Source organism: Scylla paramamosain, chromosome 4 (assembly GCF_035594125.1).
Source record: "Scylla paramamosain isolate STU-SP2022 chromosome 4, ASM3559412v1, whole genome shotgun sequence".
Taxonomy (NCBI): domain Eukaryota; kingdom Metazoa; phylum Arthropoda; class Malacostraca; order Decapoda; family Portunidae; genus Scylla; species Scylla paramamosain.
This window is the reverse complement of record NC_087154.1, coordinates 5215001-5242500: the sequence shown is the minus strand read 5'-3', so window position 1 is coordinate 5242500 and position 27500 is coordinate 5215001. Positions and strand designations below refer to the sequence as shown.

The window sequence follows — 27500 nt, the reverse complement described above, 5'->3', positions numbered from 1 at the left end:
ACTCATCGCTGCGGCAACACAAACAAAACCATTAGCAACGTTTCACGAAGACACTGAACAAGAAGCCAGCGTGGTCACAGTTTGGTGTAGACACAGTACCAGCAATTCCTTTATATATTTAAGTAATTCATCTGCCTGTCTGTATCTATCTATCTATCTTTCTATCAGTCTCTCTGTTTGTTTGACTTCCTATCTATTTGTATGAATGTCTACCCATCTATCTCTCTCTTTGTCTCCCTGTCTCTGTCTGTCTATCCATCTACCCATTTAACTAGATAGATGGAGAGATAGATAGATACTAAATAAATGGACTGAGAGACAAACAAAGACATAAATAGATAGGTGTGCACTACATAAAGTCTAAGTACCCTGCGGTGCGTGCCGGCAGGGTACAGGATAGGAGCATGGAGGCGAGTGGACAGCGCAGAAGGCGGCAGGTAGCAGCGGCATCCAGGCGTGATGTCAGACAACACAGTTAATATAATAAAAAGTTGTACTAATGAGAGGGCGCGTCGTCACGGCTGCCGGAACTCTGTGACTTCGTTTGCCGCTTTGGTGTGTTGCCGTGATTCGCTCCCTGCAAATCTTGATGGCGACGCCTTTCAGCAGCAGCGGCGGAAGGAGGAACAGGAGGAGGACTATGTACCAAAAACTGACTCTCCCTCACTTTTACTTCATAATTACATTTAGTAGAATCAGACAAGCGTTAACTTCTCCAGGATTTCCCATCCCCTCGCCTTGCCTCCTTGGTCGTAAGGAAGGAGTAGGAAGCAACATTCAACACATCTAACACAACCATATCCAACATTCCCCTCCGTCAGTTCACAAACGCCGGGCATGCCCTTCACATTCCCGCTTCCCTCTCTGCCTCACCTGTAGATAATGCCTTTGCCGTGCAGAAACTTGAGTCCAGAGGTGATCTCGGCGCCGTAGAAACACGCCCTGAACTCGTCGAAGCGGCCGCAGTGCTGGATGTGGAACATGAGGTCGCCGCCCGTCAGGTACTCCATCACGAAGAAGAGGTGACTCTGTGGAAAGAAGAGTTGTCTGTGAACATTGCCTGGGAGGAAGGAAGAGAAGACTGTAAACACTGTCTGTGAGGAATGATGTGGAAAATACTAAACTCGTGATGAACAGAGTGACAATAGTGAATAGTTATGCACAGATTCAAGAGATAATTGTTGTTTTTATCCCTTCCCGAAAAAAAATCGTATGAGACACCAATCTTCCCTTTCCGACATCATTTAATAGAAACTAGTTATGTTATACTGTTGATTTACATCGTCAGAGGCTTCAATATCAGGTAACGCCTTTGGTAATCTGTCCACTTCCCTCCCTCCAGCACAGTGGTATATGTATGACCTCTTTGTTGTGACGGCATTTCTGAGTGAGTTCCAATCCCCTGCGGCAGAACAGAGCGCAGGTGGCGGCTCACTGAGGAATGCTTAACTGTATGATTATAATTACAAGTGATGTTAAGTCAGACGGTTCTACAGCATAATTAGAAGCGTGTTATTAAGAGCCACTTATGATGATGCTTAGTTGCTTGGACGTGTCAGTATTTGATCAGGCCACAGCTTCCCTGGAGACACCGATCCTCTTTCATCATTCTGTCTCATCGCCATTTTCTTTCTCGTTCTCTTTTCTCCATCGTCATTTCCTTTCTTTGTCATTTCCACGCATTGTCATTCTAAATCGTCATTCTTACCGTCATTTTCTCTCATAGTTATTTCCACCGATCGTTGTTCTCTATCTTCGTCACTCCCTCAACCGTCATTCCCCTTCTCGTCATCATTTATACTTGTTTTCTTTCATCGTCATTCCTCCTCACTCATTCCCTCTCTTTGTCATTCCCTCTCATCGTCTCTCTCACTATCTTATCGTTATTCTCTATCTGATTCATTCCCTATCCTCGTCACTCCCTTTTATTGTTGTCCTCATTCACCTTCACATTCACAGTCATCCCCGCTCACCGTCACTTACTGTCATCGTAAAATCATTGGAGTCTTGACAAAAGGAGAGAATAAATGGGTAACTATGAAAATTTGAATAAGTACTCGAAGGACCTTAACACTTACCACACTACATGGTAAGCATATTTATCTTTATGTACTTTGATACACGTGTAAGGAGAACAAGTAAGAAAAATATACTTGTAAGGGATGTAACATTATTTTCTTCATTTCAGCTTTTTTTTTTCACTAGAAAGGTTGCATCACAGAGGACAGGATTACACTTTTTTTCCCTTCGTTCTAATATTGTTAAAGGAAAGAAAGAAAAAAAAAGAAAAGTTCACGTAACCTTTTAGCTTCATGTTACTACCAATATTTTTTCTTTTCTTTTCATTTTTTTTTTTTTTTTTAACAGAAGCAAACGACTTTTTCCTATTAACTCAACTACGCGCCACCAGCCAAGATTACACATGACAAACAAACAACATGCCGGTAGTGAAGCTCTTTTCTTATAGCTTCTACCCTTGGTAATGTTTTCTTGTGGTTGCGAAGAAGACAGTGTATATTCTCTGTAGCAATGAAACCTTTACTTGAGCAGACACGTGCATGACAGAAGATAACAGTATAGACTCTGAACTTATTGTTACTTAAGTCTTGTTTTATACACCATATATTTATTTTCCTTCGTCTATTATCCCTCATCCTTCTTATCATTTTATCCTTTTATCCTTCTTAGACAGACACATAAGGAACAAGACATTTACATTATAGGAATTTTAGCCCTAATTGTCCCCTTTAAGTCCTGCTATTATGCGAGTCTAACAGTGACAAGACGGTTTATTCCCTTCATCTTCCCGCCACTTAAACACGTGAGGCATAAAACAGTTACAGTTAGGATTATGACTGTTGTTTTCGCCTTTAACTCACGGCTTTCTGTAGCTGCGAAAAGGCGATATTTATTTCCTTCATCTTTCACCCCTTACCTGTTCGCCATTCGAGTAGACACTATTGTATTAAGCGTAAAAAGAAATTATTACTGTCATAAATACATAAGAGTATAAGTAAACAAGAGAAACTGCAAGAAGCCACCAGGCCTGCACGTGGCAGTACCTGGTTATAACATACCAAACACTTTGCACCTATTATCTCTACCCATAAATCTGTCTAATCTTTTAAAGCTCCCTATTGACTCGGTACTAACAATCTGATTACGGAGTCTCTTACGTTCATGTGTTACTCTATTTGAAAATCAGTTTTTCTCTCTCTCTCTCTCTCTCTCTCTCTCTCTCTCTCTCTCTCTCTCTCTCTCTCTCTCTCTCTCTCTCTCTCTTTTATTCTTGCTTTTTTTCTTGCTTTTTTTGCCAGAATTAACACAAAATATCACAACACAAGACATACACACATAATTTCCATGGAGGTTTGGGAATTATCACTAAGTATGTATATGTAAGGGTGATGTTACACAGAGGTTACTGAGGTGACCTGCCAAGCATCTCATAATACACACACTCGCTTCTGGCCGGGCGGGAATGAATGCCTCACGCGTCTCGCCGCCTGCTGATGAAATGGACAAGACCTGGGCTGTGTTTGAAGCATGAGGGTGGAATGTAATAATTCACAGCAACACACTTCGCCTGCTACCTCCTGACCGTCTCTGTGTATGTGTGTGTGTGTGTGTGTGTGTGTGTGTGTGTGTGTGTGTCCAACTGAAACAGACACGCGCGCACACACACACACATTTGTCTCTCCTCCTCAGCGGTGCATTGCGTCTGATATTTAAGACAAAGTTAGGGCGCAGTATTCTTCGCGTTCTAATTGCAAAACTTGGCTCGGGACGCGAAAAGAGAAAGAGAGACTTGTGTTGTTTGGAAGGTTTGGGAGCGACACTTTAGATCCAGAAAGGTGAGAGCGAGGGAGAGGAGAGAGGGAGAAGGAGAGAGGGAGGAGGGAAGGGAGAAGTAATTGAGGAGGAGGGTAGAGAAGGCGTGAGAAGACAGGAGTGAGGAGGGAAGAGAGAGAGAAGGGAAGAAGAAGAGGAAAGGCTGAGACAAGAGAGTACAGAAAAGAGGAAAGGAAAGCGAGGGTAGGAGAGAGAGAGAGAGAGAGAGAGAGAGAGAGAGAGAGAGAGAGAGAGAGAGAGAGAGAGAGAGAGAGAGAGAGAGAGAATAAATACGTACAGAATCACCACCGTCATCACCATCATCATCACTATCATCATTATGACCACCCTTCTACTCTCCCATATATGTACACCCCTTCCTTTTCCTCTTCCTCTTCCTCTTCTCATTTCTTTCAGAGTTCCTTTCCTGTTCTTTCTCTCACCTTCCCTCCCTCCCTCCCTCGGGCCTCGTATATTCTGTCTCCTCCTCCCGGCATTAATAGCACTGCAGGGACAAGTAGGCAGGTGCTGGTTCACAGGTAAGACATCGTGAGCTTGAACCAGGTATCATCAGTTGGCCTTTTTTGCTTTTTACATATCTCCTTGTCTCTCTGTCTGTCTGTGTGTCTCCCTATCTGCCTGCCTGTATATCTGTTAATCTATCTTGACCGTCAACTGACACGCATGCATACACACATCCACACATACCTGGCCGCCACAAGAGTATATCATCAAGTATCTTTATTTTTTTTTTCTTCATATCTATTTGTTTGTCTGTCTGCGTCTGCCTATCTGTTTGCCTCCCTAAGTGTCTGTCTGTCTGTCTGTCTGTTTTATCTGGCTCCCTATCTGTCTGTCCCTATATATGTTAGTCTGCCTCTCTCGACCATCAACTAACAGACAGACAGACACACCCACACACACCTGGCCACCACAAGACAAGCAGGGAAGGGAACAAGCGGCGCGCCATCACAGTATCTATGTCCGATACGCCACTCAGCTTGGCAGTAACGTCGGGCGGAAATTAAACGGGGAGCGGGAGGCTGTATCGGGCAGCGAGCAGTAGCGGGGCGTAAAATAATTAGCACGGTAACCAAGCAAGGCAGGAAAGCAAACGTGGAGTGATGTATTCCTCTCCACCGGGGAAACGGAGACCTGACAGGTGGGAATTGTTCGTAAGTAGGTCATCACCGCCGCACCATTAAGAGAACTTTACCGTGAACGTACAGGTAATTATGATCTTAGTTGAAAAACGACAACAAAACATACGGGAGAAGAAAATATGAAGGAAGTGGAAGCAATATGTAGGTGCTTACATTAAACTAATATATACAAATCGCAAAGGAAATAAAAGAATGAGTTATTTGATTAAAGAAAACAGATAATCTTACTTCAGACAAGAGAAAAGGAAATAAGCATCACGGTTATAATTGAAAGAATAAGAATAAGCATATCCTACAAACGTTACAGAAAGAATTAATTCCTATATATATATATATATATATATATATATATATATATATATATATATATATATATATATATATATATATATATATATATATATATATATATATATATATATATATAACCCACTTTACAAAAAAATAACAAAATTATAGGATATACATCGAGCTACACATCAAAAAAAGAACTGTAACAGGTCAAGATGAATATTGAAGCGCCACCCTTTACACCTGAAGACGCAACACAAAGCTCACTAGACTGTAAGAGTGTGCCTGGCTGTACAAAAACTAGGCACTTGAGACGGTTCAGAGAGGCAAGAACTGACCAGACTCGATTGGTTAGGAAAAACTCAGCAGGCAGCAACACAAAACAGATAGAAGTGATACATTTCAGCTTGACCTCAAACCGAAGTGAGGGAAACTACAATGCTGGAGACGAAGCAAGAAGAGAAAAACTAGAAATAAGAGATTGCCAGGAGCGACATGCAAACCTATTGGGTCGTTTCTTGTTCTTATTGTTGCTGCTGCTTTTCATTTTCTATGGAATTTCTGATAGGTAGATTAGGGGGGAAAGAGAGAGAGAGAGAGAGAGAGAGAGAGAGAGAGAGAGAGAGAGAGAGAGAGAGAGAGAGAGAGAGAACAAAGATAGACAAAGATTAACAGGGATATAGACAAAAAAACACACACACGAACAAAGAAACAGATATACATACATACATACATACAGACGCATACAAGAAGACAAACCATCACACACACACACACACACACACACACACACACGCAGTCTCCTCACCCTCACCTCCCCACCATGTTAAGTCAATCCCTCACAAGGTTGGTTTTCCCTGCTCCCTCTCGGCGGCTCATAATTAGCTTGGGTGCGCGCCGAGTACCGCCGCCTGAATACCAACACCTCCCCCATCATAACAAGTGAGGCCAGGTATTCAAAGGTGTTTTCTCACTCTTATTATGCTTCACGTCTCTCTCTTGTTTTTCATTTTCCCATTTTTTTTTTCTGTTCTGTTTTTCTTTTCCTCCTCGCCTCCCTTTCTCATTTCCAAGTTCACCTTTTTTTCTCTCACTTTTACTCTTTTTCTTGCCTTTACTTTTTCTTATTTGTTTTCTTTTTAGAGGTTATGTTTTCTGGGAATGTGTGGTGTTATTCTATATATATTTTTTTTTTGTTTCATTACGCTTTTTTCTTTTCTTTTTTTTTTTTTTAAGGTGACACGCAGAGTTGGACTTTGTGTGTGTATGTGTGTGTGTATGTAGGGGGGAGGAGGAGAGGAACCTTCTTACTTTTCTGTGTCGTAATGATTTGTATTGTACAGTATTGTATGACTTGTTGCATGCTAATATTTCCTTCTTTGATATCCCCATGTCACATATAGCTTCTTCTTCTTCTTCTTCTTCTTCTTCTTCTTCTTCTTCTTCTTCTTCTTCTTCTTCTTCATCATCTTCATCTTCATCTTCTTCTTTTCTTCTTCTTCTTCTTCTTCTTTTTCTTCTTCTTCTTCTTCTTCTTCTTCTTTCTTGTTTTCCTTGGCTTCTTGATCCTCCTCCTCCTCCTCTTCCTCCTCCTCCTCCTCCCTCCTTCATTGCTCCAAGGTCAACTGCGGTAAGGGAGTGAGCCAAAAAAATATATTCCTCCATTTACTCTCTCTCTCTCTCTCTCTCTCTCTCTCTCTCTCTCTCTCTCTCTCTCTCTCTCTCTCTCTCTCTCTCTCTCTCTCTCTCTCTCTCTCTCTTTTTTTCCCGTTCTCTTCACCCTTCCTGTCCACCTCCTTCCACCCACCGCCTTCCTCCACGCCCACCTACACCCCTCCATCTCTTCCATTTGCATCCACTCACTTCTGCAGGCATTCTCGTGATACTGTGTTGAATTTCTGCAAGCCCGTCATGCCTAAATCCTCTTCCTCTTCTTCTTTTCCTTCTTCTTCTTTCTCGTCGCCATCATCGTCATCTTCATCTTCATCAGTATCATCATTTTTTTCTCTCTTTCTTTGCCTCGTTTTTTTTTTTTTTTCCTTTTTCGTTTTTTGCTCGTTGTTGTCTTCGTCGTCTTCCTCATCCTCCTCCTCCTCCTCCTCCTCCTCCTCCTCCTCCTTTATTCTTCCTTTCTTTCTTTTCTTCTTCTTCATCATCATCATTATCATTATCATCATCATCATTATCTTCTTCTTCTTCTTCTTCTTCTTCTTCTTCTTCTTCTTCTTCTTCTTCTTCTTCTTTCTTCTCCTTCCTCTTCCTCTTCCTCTTCTTCCTCCTCCTCCTCCTCCTCCTCTCATCATCAATAAGCTTCTCTGAATTACGCGGGAATAATCAGCGTAAATCTTAAAAATACATTTACTTTGATAATTATTTCCCTCTTTTATAAGCTTTATAAATCATGTTAATTCAAACCCCCCTCTCTCTCTCTCTCTCTCTCTCTCTCTCTCTCTCTCTCTCTCTCTCTCTCTCTCTCTCTCTCTCTCTCTCTCTCTCTCTCTCTCTCTCTCTCTCAATGCTTTTTTAATTTTGTTCATTACCTTTTTGACGTTGCGCTTGAATAATTTTTCCTTCCATGTTATGAATCCTGTTTTTTTTTTTTTTTTTTTTTTTTTTGTGTGTGTCAGTGTGTGTCAGTGTGTGTGTCAGTCCCAGGATATGCACACACTCACACACACACACACACACACACACACACACACACACACACACACACACACACACACACACACACACACACACACACACACACACACACACACACACTCTCTCTCTCCTCTGCCTCACACACAGCTGTTTGAATTGCGCATGGTGGTGTTTAACTTTTTACTTATTACTTTGCATAGTTCGTCGCCGTCGTGGTGCTTCCAGCTCAAGGACGTCCTGCAGTCTTGGTCAGCGGTCGAGTAACATGCCGCACTTATTTCCATTATATTCACTGTTGTTGTATTGACATTAAATCCTCTGATCCGTTGAGACCTGACTTACCCAATTGCCAGGTTTGTAAAGAGACTGTCAGCATATCAGTGGACTTTAATTTTCCCTTTCACCGCGATATGCAGTAATTCACAGCACTAAAAGTAATGTATGGAGTCTTTATAAGCATCTACAGTAAAAAAAAAAAAAAGAGGATGAAAAAGGAATATATTTGTGGAATGTTTAGAGGTGGCTGTAGAGCAAAAAGAGACGTCTCAGGGTGGTTAACTAAGAAAAGATAGTCAAATAGCAATGAAAGGATTAAACTAAGAGAAAATGAGGCGTGACTGCAGATTAATCGACTTATGACAAAAAAAAAAAACTGTACGAATAATGAAATTAGGAAAAGGCACATAACTTTTCTCGTATTCCTGGGTCTGCCCTACCTCTTGTTTATGATCTATAGCTATATGAATACAACTGCGTGAGAAGGATTAAAAGAAATAAATGGAAAATGTTTAGAATGTTCATAATCAAGTATATATTTGACAGGGAACATCATTTACTTTATGAATAACGTAGGATTTTACGTAATGTATAATGCAGATAATTGTGGAAGGTTTAATATTCTTTGTGTGTTGTTGTATTTTGCCTATCATGTATTACCGGACCAGACAAGAATTACACGGGACAAATGTCTTATTTTTAGATTACCTTGAAGAGAAGTAGGTGTAATACTGGAGCTGAAATGAGACCCACGCAAGGAGAAGTACACGTAATATTGAAAAATGAAATGAAACCTCCATGAGAAGTAGACGCAATATTGAAGGTGAAGTGAGACCCACACAAGAAGCAAACGTAATATTGTAGCTGGTATGAGACCCCTATGAAGAGAAAGAGAAGCAATACTGAGCTGAAATTTAACCCACACGAAACATACACACGAATAACTAACAACTGGTGGTGGAGCTTTGTCTTACTGTGGCGTGGGAGGTGCAGACGAACTACCACCACGTGTAGGCCTGATGGCTAGATGCACTTTCCATTATAATGTCAAGACCTTAACACTTCTTATCTTCTAAACATCTCACTAGAAACCAACACGAAGCAACAAGTCAGTGGTGTTGGACTGCTCATTTAACGATGTCTGGAAGGTGCAGAAGATTACCCCGTGTAGGCCTGATGGCTAATTGCAGCTTTCCTTATCTTATGTCCTTAACACTGCTAATCCCCTTAACATTTCACTGGAAACCAAAACGAACGAACAAGTGGTGATGGAGCTTTGCCTTACCACGTGTAGACCTCATAGCTTATTACTGCTTCCCTTATTCTCTTATGTCCTTAACATCTTTTGCATTACTTTCACGTCACTGGAAACCCACACGATGTAACAAGACAGTGGTGCATGAGCTTTGCCTTACCAGGGTGTGGAAAATGCAGAAAGCTACCACGTTTGATGGCTACTTTCAGCTTCCTTCAGTCTCGTATGCTACTAGTTTCTTAATACTTCACTGGGAACCCACACAAACTAACAAGTACTGCAGGATCTTTGCCTTACCGGGGTCTGGAAGGTGCAGAAGAGGTGACACAGGTACGGGTGTTTGGTGCCGAGACTCAGCACCTTGCGCTCGATCAGGGTGCACTCCACGTCGTTGTCCTCTAGCACCACGTCCTTCTTGAGGCATTTGACGGCGAAGTAGTTCTCTGTAGCCGCCTGTTTGGCCAGCATCACCTGCCGGGGAGAGGCGAGTTAGGGAAAGGAGGAGGGAGAGACATTGGTTGAGTGGGTGAGTATTTGAGTGAATGAGTGAGTGATTGACTATTTTACGCTGGTTAATTCTTTTTTCTGGGTTTGTTGATGAAATAATTGGTTGATTTTGGTTTGGGGAAAGAGTAATTGATTGTTTGATTAGCTTTCCCTGGTTGGTTGGTTGGTTTTGTCCATTGATTTATTGATAAGATTTGGTTGTTTTGGTTGTTCTAATTGATTAATTGATTGCTTGGTTTTGATTGGTTGATTGATTAACTGGCTTAGTGATTGATTTTGGTTGGTTCGTTCACATTTTTAAGAACTATTTCATGATTGTAGTGATAATTTTTAAGAACTATTTCATGATTCTAGTGATAATTTGACAAGAGTTCATCATTATCAATGGAAAAAAAAACCGTCATAACCCGATTAATCATCTCTATGGCCTTTGAAAATCGTCCTGATGGGAAAACAAAGAATTTAGGAATACGACCCTCAGTTTTATGCAAGAGGTTTTCCTTCGGTGCCTGCGTGCTTGGTTTGGTAGGCATTTGGATGAGAGATGGAGCCTCCAGCACCTCGTTGCGAATTTGTAAATGGTCCAAGTTTTAATGAAGTTTGAGCGTTTGTGTTCCGTTGCGGAGAATGATTATGGCAGAACGCATCAGTGTGAGCGGTAATTGTTATGTGTTTTCTTTCACGCTGCCTTGCCTGTTCACTTGTTGCGGCGTGCTCATGGGACTCCGGGTGCTTGTCTATTGATAGGATATGCCTTGCCTTCATTTTCTCCTTCTCCTAACTGCCTCACTGTCTCTCTTTCTTTCTTTTAATAAAATAACTTCCTTTCCATTTCTCCCTTTCCTCCCATCTCTGTTTGTCTATCTATTTGCCATAAGAACACAAGAAGAAAGGAAAACAAGGGAAACTGCAAGAAGCCATCAGGGCTACACTTGGCAGTCCCCGTCTGTTTTCCTGTATCTCTTTTTTCTGCCACTATTGAGGCAGAATCCTTGTCAAACTGTCAATAGAATCATAAACTGTTAAAAAGTGCGTATTATCTCTCTTTTTCTCTTTCCAGTATTTTCATCCATTTACATTATCTTCACTACCTTTTAATCTTCTCGTCTCAGTTTCTACCTGTTTCTCCCTTCTCTCTTTATTTCTACTTTTCGTACCTTCTTTTCCTTCTCCTTTCATTACCTTCTATCCCTTTACCTTTCCGTGTCACTCCAGACCAACACACACCTACACACACGCTTCCTCATACCCACCACCACCACCACCACCACCACTACTCACCTTCCCGTAGCTGCCCTTGCCAAGCACCTTAATGAACTCGAAGTCATCAACGTTGTACTTTCTATACTTGGGGCACGACTGGAGAGGCGGTCTGATTTCCGGCGGCCCAAAGAAATCGTAGTCTGTGTCTGTGGATTCCGTCTCCTCCTCAGTGCTCTCCGCCTCCGACATGGACGCCGAGGAAGAGCAGGCCTTGGGGGGCGTGCCGATCGTTTTGGTGGTGCCGTCTGCACTGCCTGTCGGGGGAGAGATGAAGGAGGGTGTGGGTTAGCGAGTGCAGAGGTGTAGGGAAGGGAGTTTGTGAAAGGAAGTATTGGTGTAGGTTACAAAAGACAGAAAGTAATGGAGTTTGTGAAGGGAAGTATTGGTGTAGGTTACAAAAGAGAGAAAGAAATGGAGTTTGCTTGTATGGAAGATGTATATTTTGTTGCCCTTGGCCGGTGTCCCTCCTACATAAAGGAAAAAAATATTAGGGAAGTAGAGACTGAATGGATGACAGCGATTGAAGAAAATGAAGGTGAAATTGAGAAGAGAAAGAAAAAGTTAACTTATGCAATTGGAGTGATGAAGCAGATGAAAAGTACAATAGATAAAAGAAATAGGAAGAAAATAAAGGTAGAAGAGAGAGAGAGAGAGAGAGAGAGAGAGAGAGAGAGAGAGAGAGAGAGAGAAATATGAGTTCATACGAGCAGACAAAATGAAACAAAGAGAATTACATATGTACCGCTATTAATGAACAGAAATCATGCACTGCTGAGTGAACAAAAAAAGACAAAAAACTATGTAACTAAAATATATACCAGGCCGGCGTCTCTGTTAAAGGTGGATAGCCAAAACAAGACACCTACATCCATATATTTTTCACTGATAATCAAATTCATAGGCCTTTCCTCACATCTCAGCCTCTCAACCACCAGGAGAGATAGAACCTATCCCCACACACACGTTGCGAGAGTCAGTGGCGTTGGATATTGGATAGGATAGAGAGGACAAATGTACATAGAGGTGTGACAGAAGTGATAAAGAGAAGTGTTAGATAGAAGAATGATTGGAGAATATAGGGTAGAGGTGTGATGGATAAAAGAATTATAGATTTATGTACGTGATAGAGGTATGATTAAATTGATAAAGGTGTGATAGATAGAAGAATAATAGATGCACATATGATAAAGGTATATTTAAATGTATAAGGAGAGAGGAAGGAGTTGAGAGGAAGAAAATTAATGAAAAGAATGGTAGTTTGTAGTGGGAATGAGAAGAAGAAACAGAAAATAAGATGCACAATAAATTAATAATGACAAAAAAGAGGACAAAGGAATGAAAAAAAGTAAAAAGCAGACAGAGACGAATTAAAAACACAAAACACGAAAACAAAACCAGAATAAAAGTGAATAAGGAACAGAAAATATCTAACGAGAGAAAATTACAGAAAGATAGAAAGGAACAAGACAATATCAAAGTGAAGTGAGAATATGAAAGAGAGAGAGAATAGGAGAAGAGGAGGAGGAGGAGGGGGAGGAGAGGAAGAGAGCACAGAAGGGTCAAACCTTGAGATCACTAAGTAAACACAGGGGAAGAGAGGAAGTAAAGGGGGAGAGAATATAGAGAGAAGAACGAAGAGGGAATAGAGGTGAAGGAATAAAGGAGTAAAGGAAGAACTGTGTGCAACTGGGAGGGAAAGGAGAGAAAGGGAAGAACTTGTAAGAAAAGAAAGTGAACAAAGCGAGAAGCAAGAGAGAGAGAGAGAGAGAGAGAGAGAGAGAGAGAGAGAGAGAGAGAGAGAGAGAGAGAGAGAGAGAGAGAGAGAGAGAGAGAGGCCTTATCTCTGCACACTTTAATTAGTGGATGAAATTCAGATTATTCTAACCCATCTTGAATACAAATAAGAATTTATCACATTTCCTTTTTACCTTAAAGAGGAAAAAATACAGAAAGAGCAAGAGGGAGATAGAAAAATACAAAATAGAAAAATAAAAAAGAAACAGAATTGAATAAATAATAAATGTGGAAAATGGAAAACATATGAAAGATTGATAACCTAAAGTAGAGAGAGAGAGAGAGAGAGAGAGAGAGGAGAGAGAGAGAGAGAGAGAGAGAGAGAGAGAGAGAGAGAGAGAGAATCAGCGCAAAAGGAACACTAGCACTGCTCCATAAATCTTGCGAGAGTTGGGTGAAAGAGACGAGTGGTAATGGATCTATAAATTAGAGTCCTGGGCAGAGAGAGAGAGAGAGAGAGAGAGAGAGAGAGAGAGAGAGAGAGAGAGAGAGAGAGAGAGAGACAGACAGACAGACAGACAGACAGACAGACAGACAGACAGACAGACAGACAGACATGCAGAGACAGAGGCTGACAGTCAGATTACATTTCACCAATATAGGAAGGAATATATGAAAATTAACTCTCTGACAGACAGCCAAACAAACAGACAGATAAGAAGACAGACAAACAGATAGACAGATAGACATATACATTCATAGATACAGATAGACAGGTAGACAGACAGACAGGCAAACAAGTAGAGCCAAATGGAGATAGACACAAAAATCGACGAATGTGAAGAAGAATCGTATTGTATTAAATTTATTGGCATGAGAGACAGACAGACGGACAGACAGACACAGACAAAGATTGTACATTTAATTTCCAGTATTAAAGAAAACTCAGTGAGCAGAAACACAATAAAGAGAAGAGAAGAGATAGATAAATAGATAGATAGAAAGAGAGAGAGAGAGAGAGAGAGAGAGAGAGAGAGAGAGAGAGAGAGAGAGAGAGAAAAAAATCGTTGCCTATCCTTCCTTGCTTCGTCTTTCACTTTTAGGTTCCTTTCTCTCTCTCTCTCTCTCTCTCTCTCTCTCTCTCTCTCTCTCTCTCTCTCTCTCTCTCTCTCTCTCTCTCTCTCTCTCTCTCTCTCTCCTCTTTCTCTCTCTCTCTCTAACTTTTGGTTTCTTTATCAAATAATCATCGTTTTCCTTCTTTTCTTTTCTTCTTTTTTCTTCCTCCTCCTACTCCTTCTCTTCTTCCTACTGCTAATACTAATATTTATTATTATTATTATTATTATTATTATTATTATTATTATTATTTTTGTTATTATTATTATTATTATTATTATTATTGTTATTATCATTATTATTATTATTATTATTATTATTATTATTATTATTATTATTATTATTATATAGTATTATTATTATTATTATTATTATTCTTGTCCTCCTCCTCCTCCTCCTCCTCCTGCTTTTCTTCATCTTTCCCTTGCATTCTCTATAGCTCCTCATCTTGTTTTCCTTCTCCTCCTCCTCTTGTTTGTTTTTTTGTTTTTTTCATCTTTCCCTTGCATTCTCTATAGCTCCTCATCTTGTTTTCCTCCTCCTCCTCGTTTCCTTCATTCTCATCCCTTTTTTCCTTCTTTTCCTCACATTTTCTATAGCTCCTCATCCTTTTTCTCTTTTAACTACATCACCACCACCACCACTACCACCACTACCCGCTGATCAGACACAAGAGAAAAACTTTCAATTCTCTAAAGGGTGTTTTGGTCCCTCCATTCAGCACTGATAAAATATACAGAGGAATTTACGGAGAAATAAAGAGAAGCGAAAGCGAGCGTTTTCTGTTTGTGACTCTCCGAGGAGGGGACACTAAAGCAGAAGAAAGGAAGAGGAAGACAAGGAGGAGGAGGAAAGGAAGAAAGAGGAGGGGAGGGTGGAGGAAAAGCGGGAGTTTGCAGAATGAAGGAAGGAAAGAGGAGAGTTTGCAAGAGGGAGGAAGAAGAGGAGAGATTGGAGGGAAAAAAGATCTTTCGAAAAGGATGAAAGGAAAAAGCACGAGGAAAAAAGAAAAAAAATATTTGTAACAGGGAAGGAGGAGGAGGAAGAAAGAGAAAGGAAGAGTGAAGGAATGGAGAAGAGAAGTGGAAGAAAGGAAAGCAAGAGGAAAAAATAAATCGAATATTTGTAACAGGGAAGGAGGAACAAGAGAGAGAAGGGAAGAGTGAAGGAAAGCAGGAAGGAAGTTTGCTAAAGGAAGGAAAGAAGGAAGAAAAGAGAATGTTGAAGGGAAAGAGGAGAAGTAGATAAAAGGAAGGCAAGGAGAGGTAAAGAGTTAAAGGATATTTATTACAAGGATGAAGGAGGAGAGAAGAGAAGAAGAGAAGAGGCTGGAGGGAAGGAGGAGGAAAGTTTGCTGGAGGAAGGAAGAAAGGAGAGAGAACACTTGAGGAAAAGAGGAGAGTTTTGAGGAACGAATAAGAAAGAAAGGATAGAAGATAAAGAAAGATTATACTTATTACACGGAAGGAGGAGGAAGGAAGAAAGGAAGCAAGTGATGAAGGGTGGAGAAAAAGAGAAGAGAAACCTGCTAAAGAAAGAAAAGAAGAGAAAAGGTTGAATGGAGAGGAAAAGAAGAAAGGATGGATAGGAGGAGGTAAAGAGAGAAGATGTTTGTAACAGGGAAGGGAGTGGAAGGAATAAAAGAGAAAACTGGAGGGAAAGAAAAAAAATTGCTAGAGGAATAAGTAAGAAAAGCAAAAAAATCAGTGAGATAATTATTTGCTAAAAGGAAGAAGGAAGGAAGGAAGTGAGTGAGGTTGAAGGAAAAGAGGAGAGAAGTTTGCTAGAGGAAGGAGGAAAGCAAGGAGGTAAAGTTGCAGGAAAAGAGGAAGAATGTTAGTTAGAGGAAAGGAGGAAGGAAGAGAAAGGGAGACTGGAAGAAATGAGAAGGAAAGTTTGCTGAAGAGAAGAAAGAGGAAGGAAGGCAGGTAGGAAAAAAAAATTTGGATGTTTGTCAGAGGAAGGAAGGAAAGGATTAAGGAAGAAAAAGATAATATAGCAAAAATCTTGTTGTGTGTGTGTGTGTGTGTGTGTGTGTGTGTGTGTGTGTGTGTGTGTGTGTGTGTAAGTGTAGGTGTCGCACGCCCATGAATAAAATATTACCTACAACATTTACTTCAATTTGGTATATATTTTGTTGTTGTTGTTGGTGGTGTTGGTGGTGGTGGCAGTGGTGGTGGTGGTGGTGGTGGTGGTTTTATTGTTTGTTTGTTTATCTGTTTGCTTGTTTGTTTGTTTGTTGCTGTTGGTTTCATTGAATTTCTTGGGATTTCCCCTTATCTGATTTCCTTTGTTTTTATCATCTGTTTTATTTCTCTATTGTAAGTCATCATCGTTACATGTGTCCAACCTTCGCAGGTTGTGTTCGCTGTGTATCTCTTCCTTCCATCATGACTGTTTTGTAACAATTTCCTTATGCAATGATTTTTACTTTACTTTAATGTATGTTTCGCGAAAAGAAAAAAAAATCTCTCTTAGGGGAAGCAACCAAGGGGAAAAATATATATAAAAGAAATAACAATTAATGCCCTTCCCAAAAGAAACAAGCGATAAAAGAAAGGCGCCAAATTACACTGAGGATTGTATGTAATTTTCTTCCATCTTATCTGTCTTCTTATCACTTTTGTTTTTTTTATGGAAAGATAACATTCAGTCTCATTTTTGCCCACTGCACCTTCACATTTCCGTCCTCCTTTCTATATCCATTAATTCAGGCAATATACACGCCAGTCATAGACTCAAAAATTTCCTTCATCTTTCATCATTCCCTTCTTTAAAACGCGCAAATTTATCTCGAATTCCTGCACGTCTTCTAATCTTTTCCTCCGGTCATATTCGCTGCCGTGACCTATTCTCTGACTGTCTCTCATCGCCCGTCACTCGCCAGATCAGTCACTCTCTTCCCCACCGCTGCCTCCCCCTCTCTCCCCTCACGTCTCACCCTCGGTATTATTCGTTTATTCTCCTCCACTGAAAGTTCACCTCGATCCCTCCTGTCACGCACCGACAGTTTTGGAAATTCTAGACGAGAATCTAACTTTAACATCGTAGCATTATATATATATATATATATATATATATATATATATATATATATATATATATATATATATATATATATATATATATATATATATATATATATATATATATATATATATATATATATATATATATATATATATATATATATATATATTTTTTTTTTTTTTTTCTCCGGCTGATGTTCTTGAATGCTTTGTTCTGTCACCAGGATTATTTACAAATGTCACAGAGGTGCTAATTCTGGGTTTCACGAGTTTTTTTTTTTTTTTTTTCATTGACGATGTGGGATTCTTATTTAACTACCACTAGAATCACGAAAACACTCTTGGAAATAAATGTATGTTCCACTGAAACCCACTGAAAAGGAGGATTGAGACGACGAGGTGTTTAGGAATACTCTCTCTCTCTCTCTCTCTCTCTCTCTCTCTCTCTCTCTCTCTCTCTCTCTCTCTCTCTCTCTCTCTCTCTCTCTCTCTCTCCTAACCTTCCTTTCCTCCGGCTGTCAGTGCCTCCGTCCGTCCGTCCTTCCTCCTCCCTGAGCACCTCGTAAATTGACGTGTATATGGTTAATTTATCGAGCGAGACGGCGAGGAAATGGGGGCGAGGAGGCGAGGGAGCCGCCAGGACGCGTGGTCTTTGCTTGTTGCGGCGGGAAGGGAAGTCTAAACCCGCCACAAATCATCTCCGACGCTTCCGTAAACTTGGCTGAGAGGAACCCGGCGTGAGTGTTGCGAATGTGTGAGCCACCTCCTCCGCCTCCCACTCCTCTGATCCAATTAGTCTTGTACCGGTCTTCTTCCTGCTGTTTCTCTCTCTCTCTCTCTCTCTCTCTCTCTCTCTCTCTCTCCTCTCTCTCTCTCTCTCTCTCTCTCTCTCTGATGCTTATTTGTTTGTTTGTTTTTTCCTTTGTTTCTTGTTCGTTCTATTTTGCGCAGTACTTTCGCTTCTGTGTTTCCTTGTTTTGTTTTTCTTTTTTTTCTTTTCTTTTTTTGTCTTTTTTCATTGTGTGGTGTTTGTTCTTCTTGTGTTTAGCTCCTTCGTTTTCAGAGTGAGAGATGACGATGGAGTTTCTTACAGGCGCCCCTCTCTCTCTCTCTCTCTCTCTCTCTCTCTCTCTCTCTCTCTCTCTCTCTCTCTCTCTCTCTCTCTCTCTCTCTCTCCGTCTTTGTAACGTTACGCTACACATTAAGACCCACACGCGGTCATATCGTAAACATATGACCCTTTTATGAGTGGGTTTAGTTCAAGCAAAACTTTGGGGACAGGAACTATGATATTTCTTGAAGCCGAAAGGTGGGTGTAACATCTCTCCGTACCTCTCCCTCTGTCCCTCCTCCACTTCCTCCTCTTCCTCTTTCCTCCTACTTTTTTTTCTCCCGCTGCCCCACATCTTCCAGACAATTGCTATGCCACAGGGTCGAGGTGGGTGACAAGTTTACCTCGCTGGACCTCTTCCAAAGTTTACCCTTGGAACGTTGCGTAGTTGTGGGAAAGGCGTAGAGAAGTTGGAGCATGAGTCTTCTTCTTCTTCTTCTTCTTCTTCTTCTTCTTCTTCTTCTTCTTCTTCTTCTTCTTCTTCCTCTCGATCTTTCCGTCGTGGTGGGCTGTTTTAGTTTAGTTTTCTGTTTTCTTCATGAAACAGTTTAGTAGAGGCCAAAAGATGTGCTGTTTGTTTTCTGTTGTTTGATTCTCTGTATATTCCTCATTTTTCTCCTCCTCCTCTTCCTCCTCCTCCTCTTTCCTCCTCCTCCTCCTCCTCCTCCTCCTCCTCCTCCTCCTCCTCCTCTTCCTCCAACACCTCCTCCTCCTTCCAGGACCACTAGAAATAATGGTTACAAGATTATAGGTAAGCGTTTCAGATCATACGAGGCTAAACATTATTTCTTCATTAGAATTGTAAATGTCTAGAACTCTCTACTAGCACATGTACATAGTAATTTAATAGAAACTTTTAAACAAAGGTTGGACAATCACTTCGCATCAACCCCTCATATAACGTACTTTGCGCCTACATAAAATCCTTATTTTCTTTTATTTTTTTTTAGTTACTGTACTAAATAGTATCATTTCTCTTTCATCCTTTCCTATCACATCTTAGCCTTTCCTTCTCCTTATGCTCTCTTGTTTTCCTTCCTTGAACGCTAGTGTCCTCCAGCCCTCTAACTTAGAATCTGTAGTGGTAGTGGTAGAATAGGCACACAGTCAGCCTCGTTAGGCCCAGTAGGGCTGTTGCTGTCTGTTCTTTCCTTTATATTCCTTTGTATTCATCCTTCTCCTCCTCCTCCTCCTCCTCTTCCTCTTCCTCCTCCTCCTGCCATACAATTCATCCGCTTATCGCCTCCCTCCTTCAATTGATCTCTGTTTCTATGTAGCCACATATATTATTTATCTTTATCCATGCGTTGCTTACCCTTATCACTGACCTACTTTTCATTCTTTTTCTTTCAGTTACCTGTTCTTCCTTCGTTGCTTGTTAATTATCTAGTTTTCTTCGTATTTATCCGTATTAAACGTCTGATCTGTTTCTTTTTTCCGTCTCTTCTATTGACATTCATCAGTTTTCCTTTTGTTTTACTGTTTCTTGTTCTGCTTCATCCCCCTAATCCCAGTAATGTACTTTATTTTCCTTTCCTCTGCCTAATGATAAACCCATTCCTCTCTAACCCTGACTATCTTTGCTAGTTCACCACCGCTTCCTCCCTTCTCTGCCCTCTCATCCTTATTGCAACGCCCCTTTCCGCCCCTAATGTTTTCTTCACTTGTGTCCCTTCCCGTGACCAGCCCCTTTTGTGTCCCTCCCACTAATCCAGTCCTCTTTACTCCTAACAGTTACCCTTGCCAGTTCCCAGTGCCTTTCCTATTCCATTATTCCCTATTCCATACTGATAACTACGTGTGTTGAGTATCGCGGCTTCTGGGGGAATAGATTTGTCGTCTTACTTCACTTTTACTATCGCACGCTTCTTTTTTCGGATTAAATAATAGACGGCTTTAGGTTACTTTACATCAGATTACCTGCTTTGGAAGGACCAGCTGAGAAGTTTTTTTTTTGCGTGTTTTTGTGTTTTTTTTTTTTCCTTCTTATTCCTGAAGATAAACAAGCATGATAACATTTTCACTGGACAGATTATTATTTTTATTCTATTATTATTATTTCTGTTGACTCTTCCTCTCTGTTTCCAAATACACCCGGACATGATGATACTGATACTGGCCGCTGCTGTCACCTGCTGTTCTGGTCAACTCATTCCTTAATTTATAAAACATGTGGCAAATTGACTTTATATCCCTATCTAATCTCTCTCGCAAGATAGCTAACAACATCTGGTCGCGTATCACCCCGTATCTTAAAAATAGACAAGAGTTTTGGTCGGGATATGAGGTCAGTTTCCTGCTGCACGTTTTAAGATTATTGCACCATGGAGCGTGACGTCAAAATATAGACCACATCAGCGCTCCGCCTTCCCCCATATCCCTGTCCGCCTTGCCAGCGTCCCTCAGGCCACTCACCTCCCTTCTTGACGGAGGATAGCGCCTCTGCCAGCAGCTTCTGGTTGACGCCGCACAGGTTCGGCATCTGCTTCTCGCACTTCTTGTGGCAGTTGGTCCCACACACTGAGGAAGAGGAACGGCAGTTAGTTACAACACTTGTCCTGTTCTCTGATACTCTTAATGTTGAGCTGCTGTTAGGAGTGAGTAAGTAAAAAAGTTTGTCTTGATTTTTGAGACTTATGGTTAAAGTCCTGGGATAGTAGATTTGTTGAGACATGTTCGAATCCGTGTTAGTTTGTAAACCTGTTAGTACGTGTATATGCACAGAGAGAGAGAGAGAGAGAGAGAGAGAGAGAGAGAGATGAGAGAGAGAGAGAGAGAGAGAGAGAGAGAGAGAGAGAGAGAGAGAGAGAGAGAGAGAGAGAGAGAGAGAGAGAGAGAGAGAGTGAATTCACCTCGATATCACGTGCTAAACTCGTCTCTCCTATATCCTGTGTTTGTGTGTGTGTGTGTGTGTGTGTGTGTGTGTGTGTGTGTGTGTGTGTGTGTGTGTGTGTGTGTGCTCTCAGGGTAAGGGGAATTGTTAATGTTATACCCCGTATTTATCTTTTTTGTGGGCGCCGCCATTACTCGTGTCGTGTTCAAATTGCAATCTATTTACCCTCATCACGTCACATCCGCGTTTCTCTCGTGCCTCCTTTGTACTTGTCACTCCGCCTTGGCTCCCTCTTTCCCTCCCCGGGCAGAGTGTGTTTTACCTTTTTTTTTATCCCCCTCTGGCTCCTCGTATCCATCACCACCACTACCACCATCTCCTCTTTATGTTTATCCTTTTTTTTTTCTTCCCTTTTTTTTTTTTTGTCCTTACTTTCTTCTTCCTGTCCTCCTAGTTGTCATTCCTAACGCTGCTAAGATCATGACTAGTGGTTCTACTCCTCCTCCTCTTCTTTTTATTCTTCCTATAACTCTTCTTCTTCTTCCTCCTCCTCACTAGTGTTATAGGCTGAGGGAGAGGAGAGGTTAAAAAGGGGGTAAGTGTAGAAAATTAGAACAAAAGAAAAATTACTATAGCAGGAATCACTGAAGGAAACCAAAAAGAAGAATTAGTATTAACAGCTGCTACATATTGACACAGAGAGAGAGAGAGAGAGAGAGAGAGAGAGAGGAGAGAGAGAGAGAGAGAGAGAGAGAGAGAGAGAGAGAGAGAGAGAGAGAGAGCAACAGTATCCACTTGTTCTGACATTACTAAAAGTCATTCCCCCACCAAAAAATAAAGAATAAAAAATAAAAAAAAATATAAAAAATCTGAACATCCCAGCCCAGGTTTTCAGGCAGGACACAATTGGTGGCAGCTGGTGGGATGGATGTTTGTTGGGCATACACACACACACAACCGTGACGGCCACCTCATGACAGGCCGCTCACTGATAGTCAAACACAGTGGTGGCTTCACTCAACGCGCACACTCGCACTACACAGGCGAGGCGTGTTTGTAAGCTTGGTGTTGTTGTTTGGTGCTTTATCACTTTGTGTGGAACTGTGATTGTGTGTCTCTCTCTTTTCAGTGTTCTGTCCTTTATTTGTATAGTTTGGCCTCACAGGCAGGTTAGCAGGGGAGAGAGAGAGAGAGAGAGAGAGAGAGAGAGAGAGAGAGAGAGAGAGTCGTTGATTTTTTTTAGCCTAACAGATTAATGAAAGAAAAGTAGATGAAGAAAGAAAGAAAATTTAAAAAAAAAAGAAGGAACATAAAGAAAGAACAGTCAGGAAGGAAATTAAAAGGCAACAGAATAGGAAGAACAAGAATGCGATTTGACATAAACCACCACCACCACCACCACTACATCCATCCCACGTCACATCCCCCCCGATACGAGTCACATACGCGTCACATACTTGTCGCGGTGTCACCTTCACTTCATCCTCCTCCTCCTCCTGCGAGCTTGTCTGTATTTCCTTGTATGTGTGTGTGTGTGTGTGTGTGTGTGTGTGTGTGTGTGTGTTGTCCGGAGGCTACATAAGCACTCAGTCTCATCACAGCTCGAAGCAGATCAAGTCTTCAAACTACTAATCCTAAGTGACGTTTCCGGGATATGAACGAGAAATGCTACAGGCTGAGAGGGCGAGAGGACGAGAACGGAGAGAATTCTTTCATTACGTCTCGCACGTGTCCCGAGTGATGCAAGTGTCATATAAAAATTCTCTCTCTCTCTCTCTCTCTCTCTCTCTCTCTCTCTCTCTCTCTCTCTCTCTCTCTCTCTCTCTCTCTCTCTACTACTGGTAATCGTAAAAACTAAATCGTTCATTATTTTTTCCACATTGGTGGTTTCACACAATAGTCGTGGCTTTTCGACATCATTCTGATATTAGTTTTCTCTTCCTAAATTATATATATATATATATATTTCGTATTTTCTTGGTCACAGAAAATCTTTTTACACTTTAGTTTTTATTCATGTTATCATTCTTTTGTTTCGTTGTGTCTTTTTTTATATGCATCCATTTTATTTTCAGTTCTAAAAGTATTTCATGTTGTTATTTTGCCTCACGGATATTTTTTTTTTTTAGCTGCATTTCAGAGAGAGAGAGAGAGAGAGAGAGAGAGAGAGGTGCAAACAGACAGACAGAGACACCACACCACAACACAGACGACAGTTTAGTAAGGAGAACCTCAGATCCTTCGTTTAGTATCGGATTTTCTTGTTTATCCAAAATTACCAAGCGACTTTACATACAGGGTGACATGGGACTGTTGTTTGCTGTGTCAATATGCACGTGTCTGATCCCGGATACGTGGGGTGGGAAGATTGGCGTGTGGGATTACAGTGGGGACGAGAACTACTGGGAGGGATGAGAAGTAGACGAGGAGTAGAGAAACAGCGAGAAGGAGTGTTGGAAATGAACTGGGATAAGTGAGGTGAGCTGGAAAGGGAGAGGAGAGGAGAATGTTGTTGCTGATGACTGGGTGACTGCGAGAGGTTGTAAGAAGCACTGAGAATCTAACTAAGGATATGTATATGGTGTCCAGTCCTGAGATGTTGCCGAGAACGTTAGGGAATATTAAGAAAGATGTGAGAGGTTGATGTGTACAGATGTTTAAATGAGTTTCGTTAGGTTTTGGGTGGCTGGGGTGTCTGGAATGGTGGTGAGAGAGAGAGAGAGAGAGAGAGAGAGAGAGAGAGAGAGAGAGAGAGAGAGAGAGAGAGAGAGAGAGAGAGAGATTTCTAAAAGGCCAAGAACAGCGGAAAGACACTGTAACAACCCATAAGAATGAGATAGGGTAATAAAAGGCTAATAGAGTGTTGTAAAAAACGATGCAACCAGGCGTGCGGTGATCTGCCCGTGGAGTCTAGGAGTGACTGGGCGGTCGAGAAACACCCTGGAGGAGACGATGTGAATGGAACGAGAGACATGCGTGTGGACAATTGCTGGGCGCTGTTGTGTTCCTGCTGAATTGGGAATGGAAAGCTTTCATTACTTTTTACTTGTTTTTAATCACTTCCTCCTTCACTGTTTTGACCCCCGAATATGGAACGTCCAGCCCTCACACGTCACGGAGTCTGTCACGCTGTTCAGTTTCAAGAAACGTCTGAAGGATTTTATCATAAACAATAATGTACCACTCTCATGAACCAGGTCAGTCCTCATGTTAGCAGCTTCTGTTCTTTTAGATGAGTATTCTGTATTTCTCCTTTATAACTTTATGACTTTATGACTTTTCAATAATTATATTTTGTATTTTTAATATGTACAGAATAGCCTTTGTTGTGAAAGTAAAATTATACCGATTCTCATTCTGATTCTTTTTTTTTTTAATAAGTGATGTATCTTTGTATCTTCGGGCTTTAGTTTGTAAGCCAAGTCATAATGTTATAATGATATTTTGTAACTTTCTTGCTATATAAACCTCTGACTCTTCCTATCATTATCATCATTATAATTCCTGCACGTTGTTGTTCCATCAGGCACTCAGCGAGGCACTAAGCGTCGATTTCTTGTCTTCCTTCACTGTCGCAGATTTAAGTCTACGCAAATATTTAAGAAAATACGGGAACTGCATAGCTTAGTCTGTTCTCTTATGTATAGCTCTGTGTTTGTCGTGTTCAAGCAGAGGAATCCAACAGAACGTCGATATCTTGTATTCCTTCAGTCAGAATATTCAGGAAAATAAGGAGAAATGTGTAGCTTATTAATTTTTACGCATTGCTTTGTGTTTGTCGTGATGAAGCAGAGACGTGAATGCAAAGGATCTCAGAGTAAATTTCATGTGTGTCGAGTCTTTGAAGTAATTAGTAGCCAAGAGTAAAAGTTAGACGGAATGGAGACGTGTCGGTGTGTAAAAGGAAGGAACTGGAATGCACAGGATACAAAAGATTGAAAAAAGAGAGTCTGATGAGTTTAGTCTAGTCTGCGTCACCCCTTGTCCTTGGAACCCCCGTAAGAGGATGGCCACGGCAGAGGAGCAGAGGAATCATCGTTAGAAGAAGGCAGTGTAGACAGAGAAAGAGAAATGTATGCAGAGACGAGGTAAACAGTTTTGCTGAGGTGGTGAGTGAGGGATGAGGGAAGCTTACTAAAAGATTAGACACATTTATGGGTGAGGATGATAGTTAGAAATAGGAAGGCATGTTTTTTTACAATGTCTGTCATGGAGAGACCTGGTGACTTCTTGCAGCTTTTCACGTGTTCTTACTGTATAAGCCTTGTCTTCTTATGATGCTGACAATCACAGAACAGTGTAGTATTTCTGAGAGCCACTGTATGATATAAGGAACGAGGAAACAAGGTGTGTGTGTGTGTGTGTGTGTGTGTGTGTGTGTGTGTGTATGTATGTTGGCGCTGCAAGCAGGTGCGCAGATTTACCTGGCATATGACACCTTTGGCGCTGGGAGGCACTCGAGATTCCCGCCGCCCAGGAACCTTATTGCGCGTTCCAATCTTGCTATTTTTACATCTAGTGTGTAGTTCTTCGTGTTGTGTCTCTGGTAAACTCTGGAACTCCCCTCCTGTTTCTGTATTTCCACCTTCCTATGACTTGAACTCTTTCAAGAGGGAAGTTTCAAGACATTTATCCTTCAGTTATTGACTACAGCTTCCGACTCTTCGGGGAGCTTCATCTCAGTGGGCCTTTTTATTTATATATATGTTTTTTTTTTTTTTTTTGCGGGGGGATTTTTGTTGCCCTCGGCTGGTGTCCCTCATATACTCATATATATATATATATATATATATATATATATATATATATATATATATATATATATATATATATATATATATATATATATATATATATATATATATATATATATATATATATATATATATATATATAGATAGATAGATAGATAGATAGATAGATAGATAGATAGATAGATAGATAGATAGATAGATAGATAGATAGATAGATAGATATATATATATATATATATATATATAGATATATATATATATATATATATATATATATATATATATATATATATATATATATATTATATATATATATATATATATATATATATATATATATATATATATATAAGTATATATATATATATGTAAAGTCTGTATCACCAGAACAAGCCAAATGGTGAGGGGAAGGGTGGTGGAGAGAAGGGTGGTGAGGAACAGGGTGGTGAAAAGTGTGGTGAGTGACAGGAAGTGCATAGCCACGGACAACATGTTTTTCACTGTTTGTCTTATGTTTCCACAGTTGTAGGTCCTCTGATTTGCTTCGAATGTAACAGTTGTCGGGTTTCGTGTGGAGATTGTCAGCAGATCTGAGTACTTAACCCTTCCGCCTTTAAACACATTTTTCTATTAATTCATAGTTTTTCTAACATATACCTTTACTACAGTCTGTTAAATAACCGTGTAGTTCAGTAGCCTGGAAAAGAAGAAAATTAACCTCTATTATCTCCAATAACTTATGTCCATGAGAGCTTTGAAGAGTAGCAAAGGATGAGCATGGCAGTAAAAGGGACAAGATTGAGAAAGACGCAGTGTACAGTGGAAGTGAGTGTGACGTGACGCAACTATTAGCCAAGACTGTGCATGCGAGTGTAGACGAGAAGCGAGATCTTAGACAAAAATTATATACAAACTTTACATTCAAAATAGTAATATACACAAATTACGGCACACATTCTTTCTTTTATGCCATCAATGAAACAAAATTAATAGAAACAGAAGAACAGAAGAACATGGAACTTTAACCTATCTTTTAATTACGTAAAATCAATTAACTTTTTTTTCTTACTTTCCACCGCCATAGAGAGTGATAGTACTCAAAACTAATTTTTTTTTTCCTGTATGTTAGCGTTAAGAAAAGTAAAAAAAATAAATAAAAGTCAAGAACACCTTTACTTTTAAATTCAACCACCTTATTCTTCACTGCCATAAAAATTAGTGATAGCAGTCAGAATTAATCTGATTCCCTTGTTGGTTGACGTAAAGAAAATATGAAGACAGCCAAGAGAGCCTAGTTTGAATTCACCCACTTCTCTTGCCTTTCAGTGCCGCCAGCCGTCACGCGCCGCGCCACCTGCTTGCCAAGATGCAGCTGGCCAAGGTTTTTGTCACCACCACGCACAGTGACGCCGCGAGGTGAGTACCGCGGTCATCTGCTGCCGTGTGAACACTCATTGATACTTTATTGCTCTGGTGGGTGACTCATAAAGGTTTTTGTAGATGAGTCATTTAGTTTATTTGTAGATGAGTCATTTAGGATTATGTAGATGAGTCATTTTTGTTTTTGTAGATGAGTCATTTAGGTTGTTGTAGATGAGTCACTTGAGTTTTTGTCATTTAACTTTTTGTGAATGACTTTAAGCTTTTGTGGCTCATTCATTTAGGTTTTTATTATTTTTTTTATCTATTTT

General features: G+C 40.6%; 1 protein-coding gene and 1 long non-coding RNA gene across 10 annotated transcripts in view; one reads left to right on the top strand and one right to left on the bottom strand.

Annotated features, from left to right (window-relative positions):
• LOC135099250 (putative protein kinase C delta type homolog) overlaps positions 1-27500 on the bottom strand; it is a 186350-nt gene that overhangs the window by 8824 nt on the left and 150026 nt on the right. For all 9 annotated transcript variants that reach the window (XM_064001667.1, XM_064001672.1, XM_064001679.1 and 6 more), the window contains 4 exons: positions 20638-20742; positions 11251-11486; positions 9760-9933; positions 874-1028 (listed from right to left, as the gene is read on the bottom strand). In XM_064001667.1, the coding sequence (XP_063857737.1) occupies positions 874-1028; positions 9760-9933; positions 11251-11486; positions 20638-20742 (670 nt within the window). The remainder of the gene's footprint in view (positions 1-873; positions 1029-9759; positions 9934-11250; positions 11487-20637; positions 20743-27500) is intronic.
• Positions 20686-27500, top strand: part of LOC135099320 (uncharacterized) — a 95205-nt gene continuing 88390 nt past the window's right edge. Inside the window, exons 1-2 of the long non-coding RNA XR_010267841.1 lie at positions 20686-20823; positions 27136-27225. This is a non-coding gene — a long non-coding RNA (uncharacterized LOC135099320). The remainder of the gene's footprint in view (positions 20824-27135; positions 27226-27500) is intronic.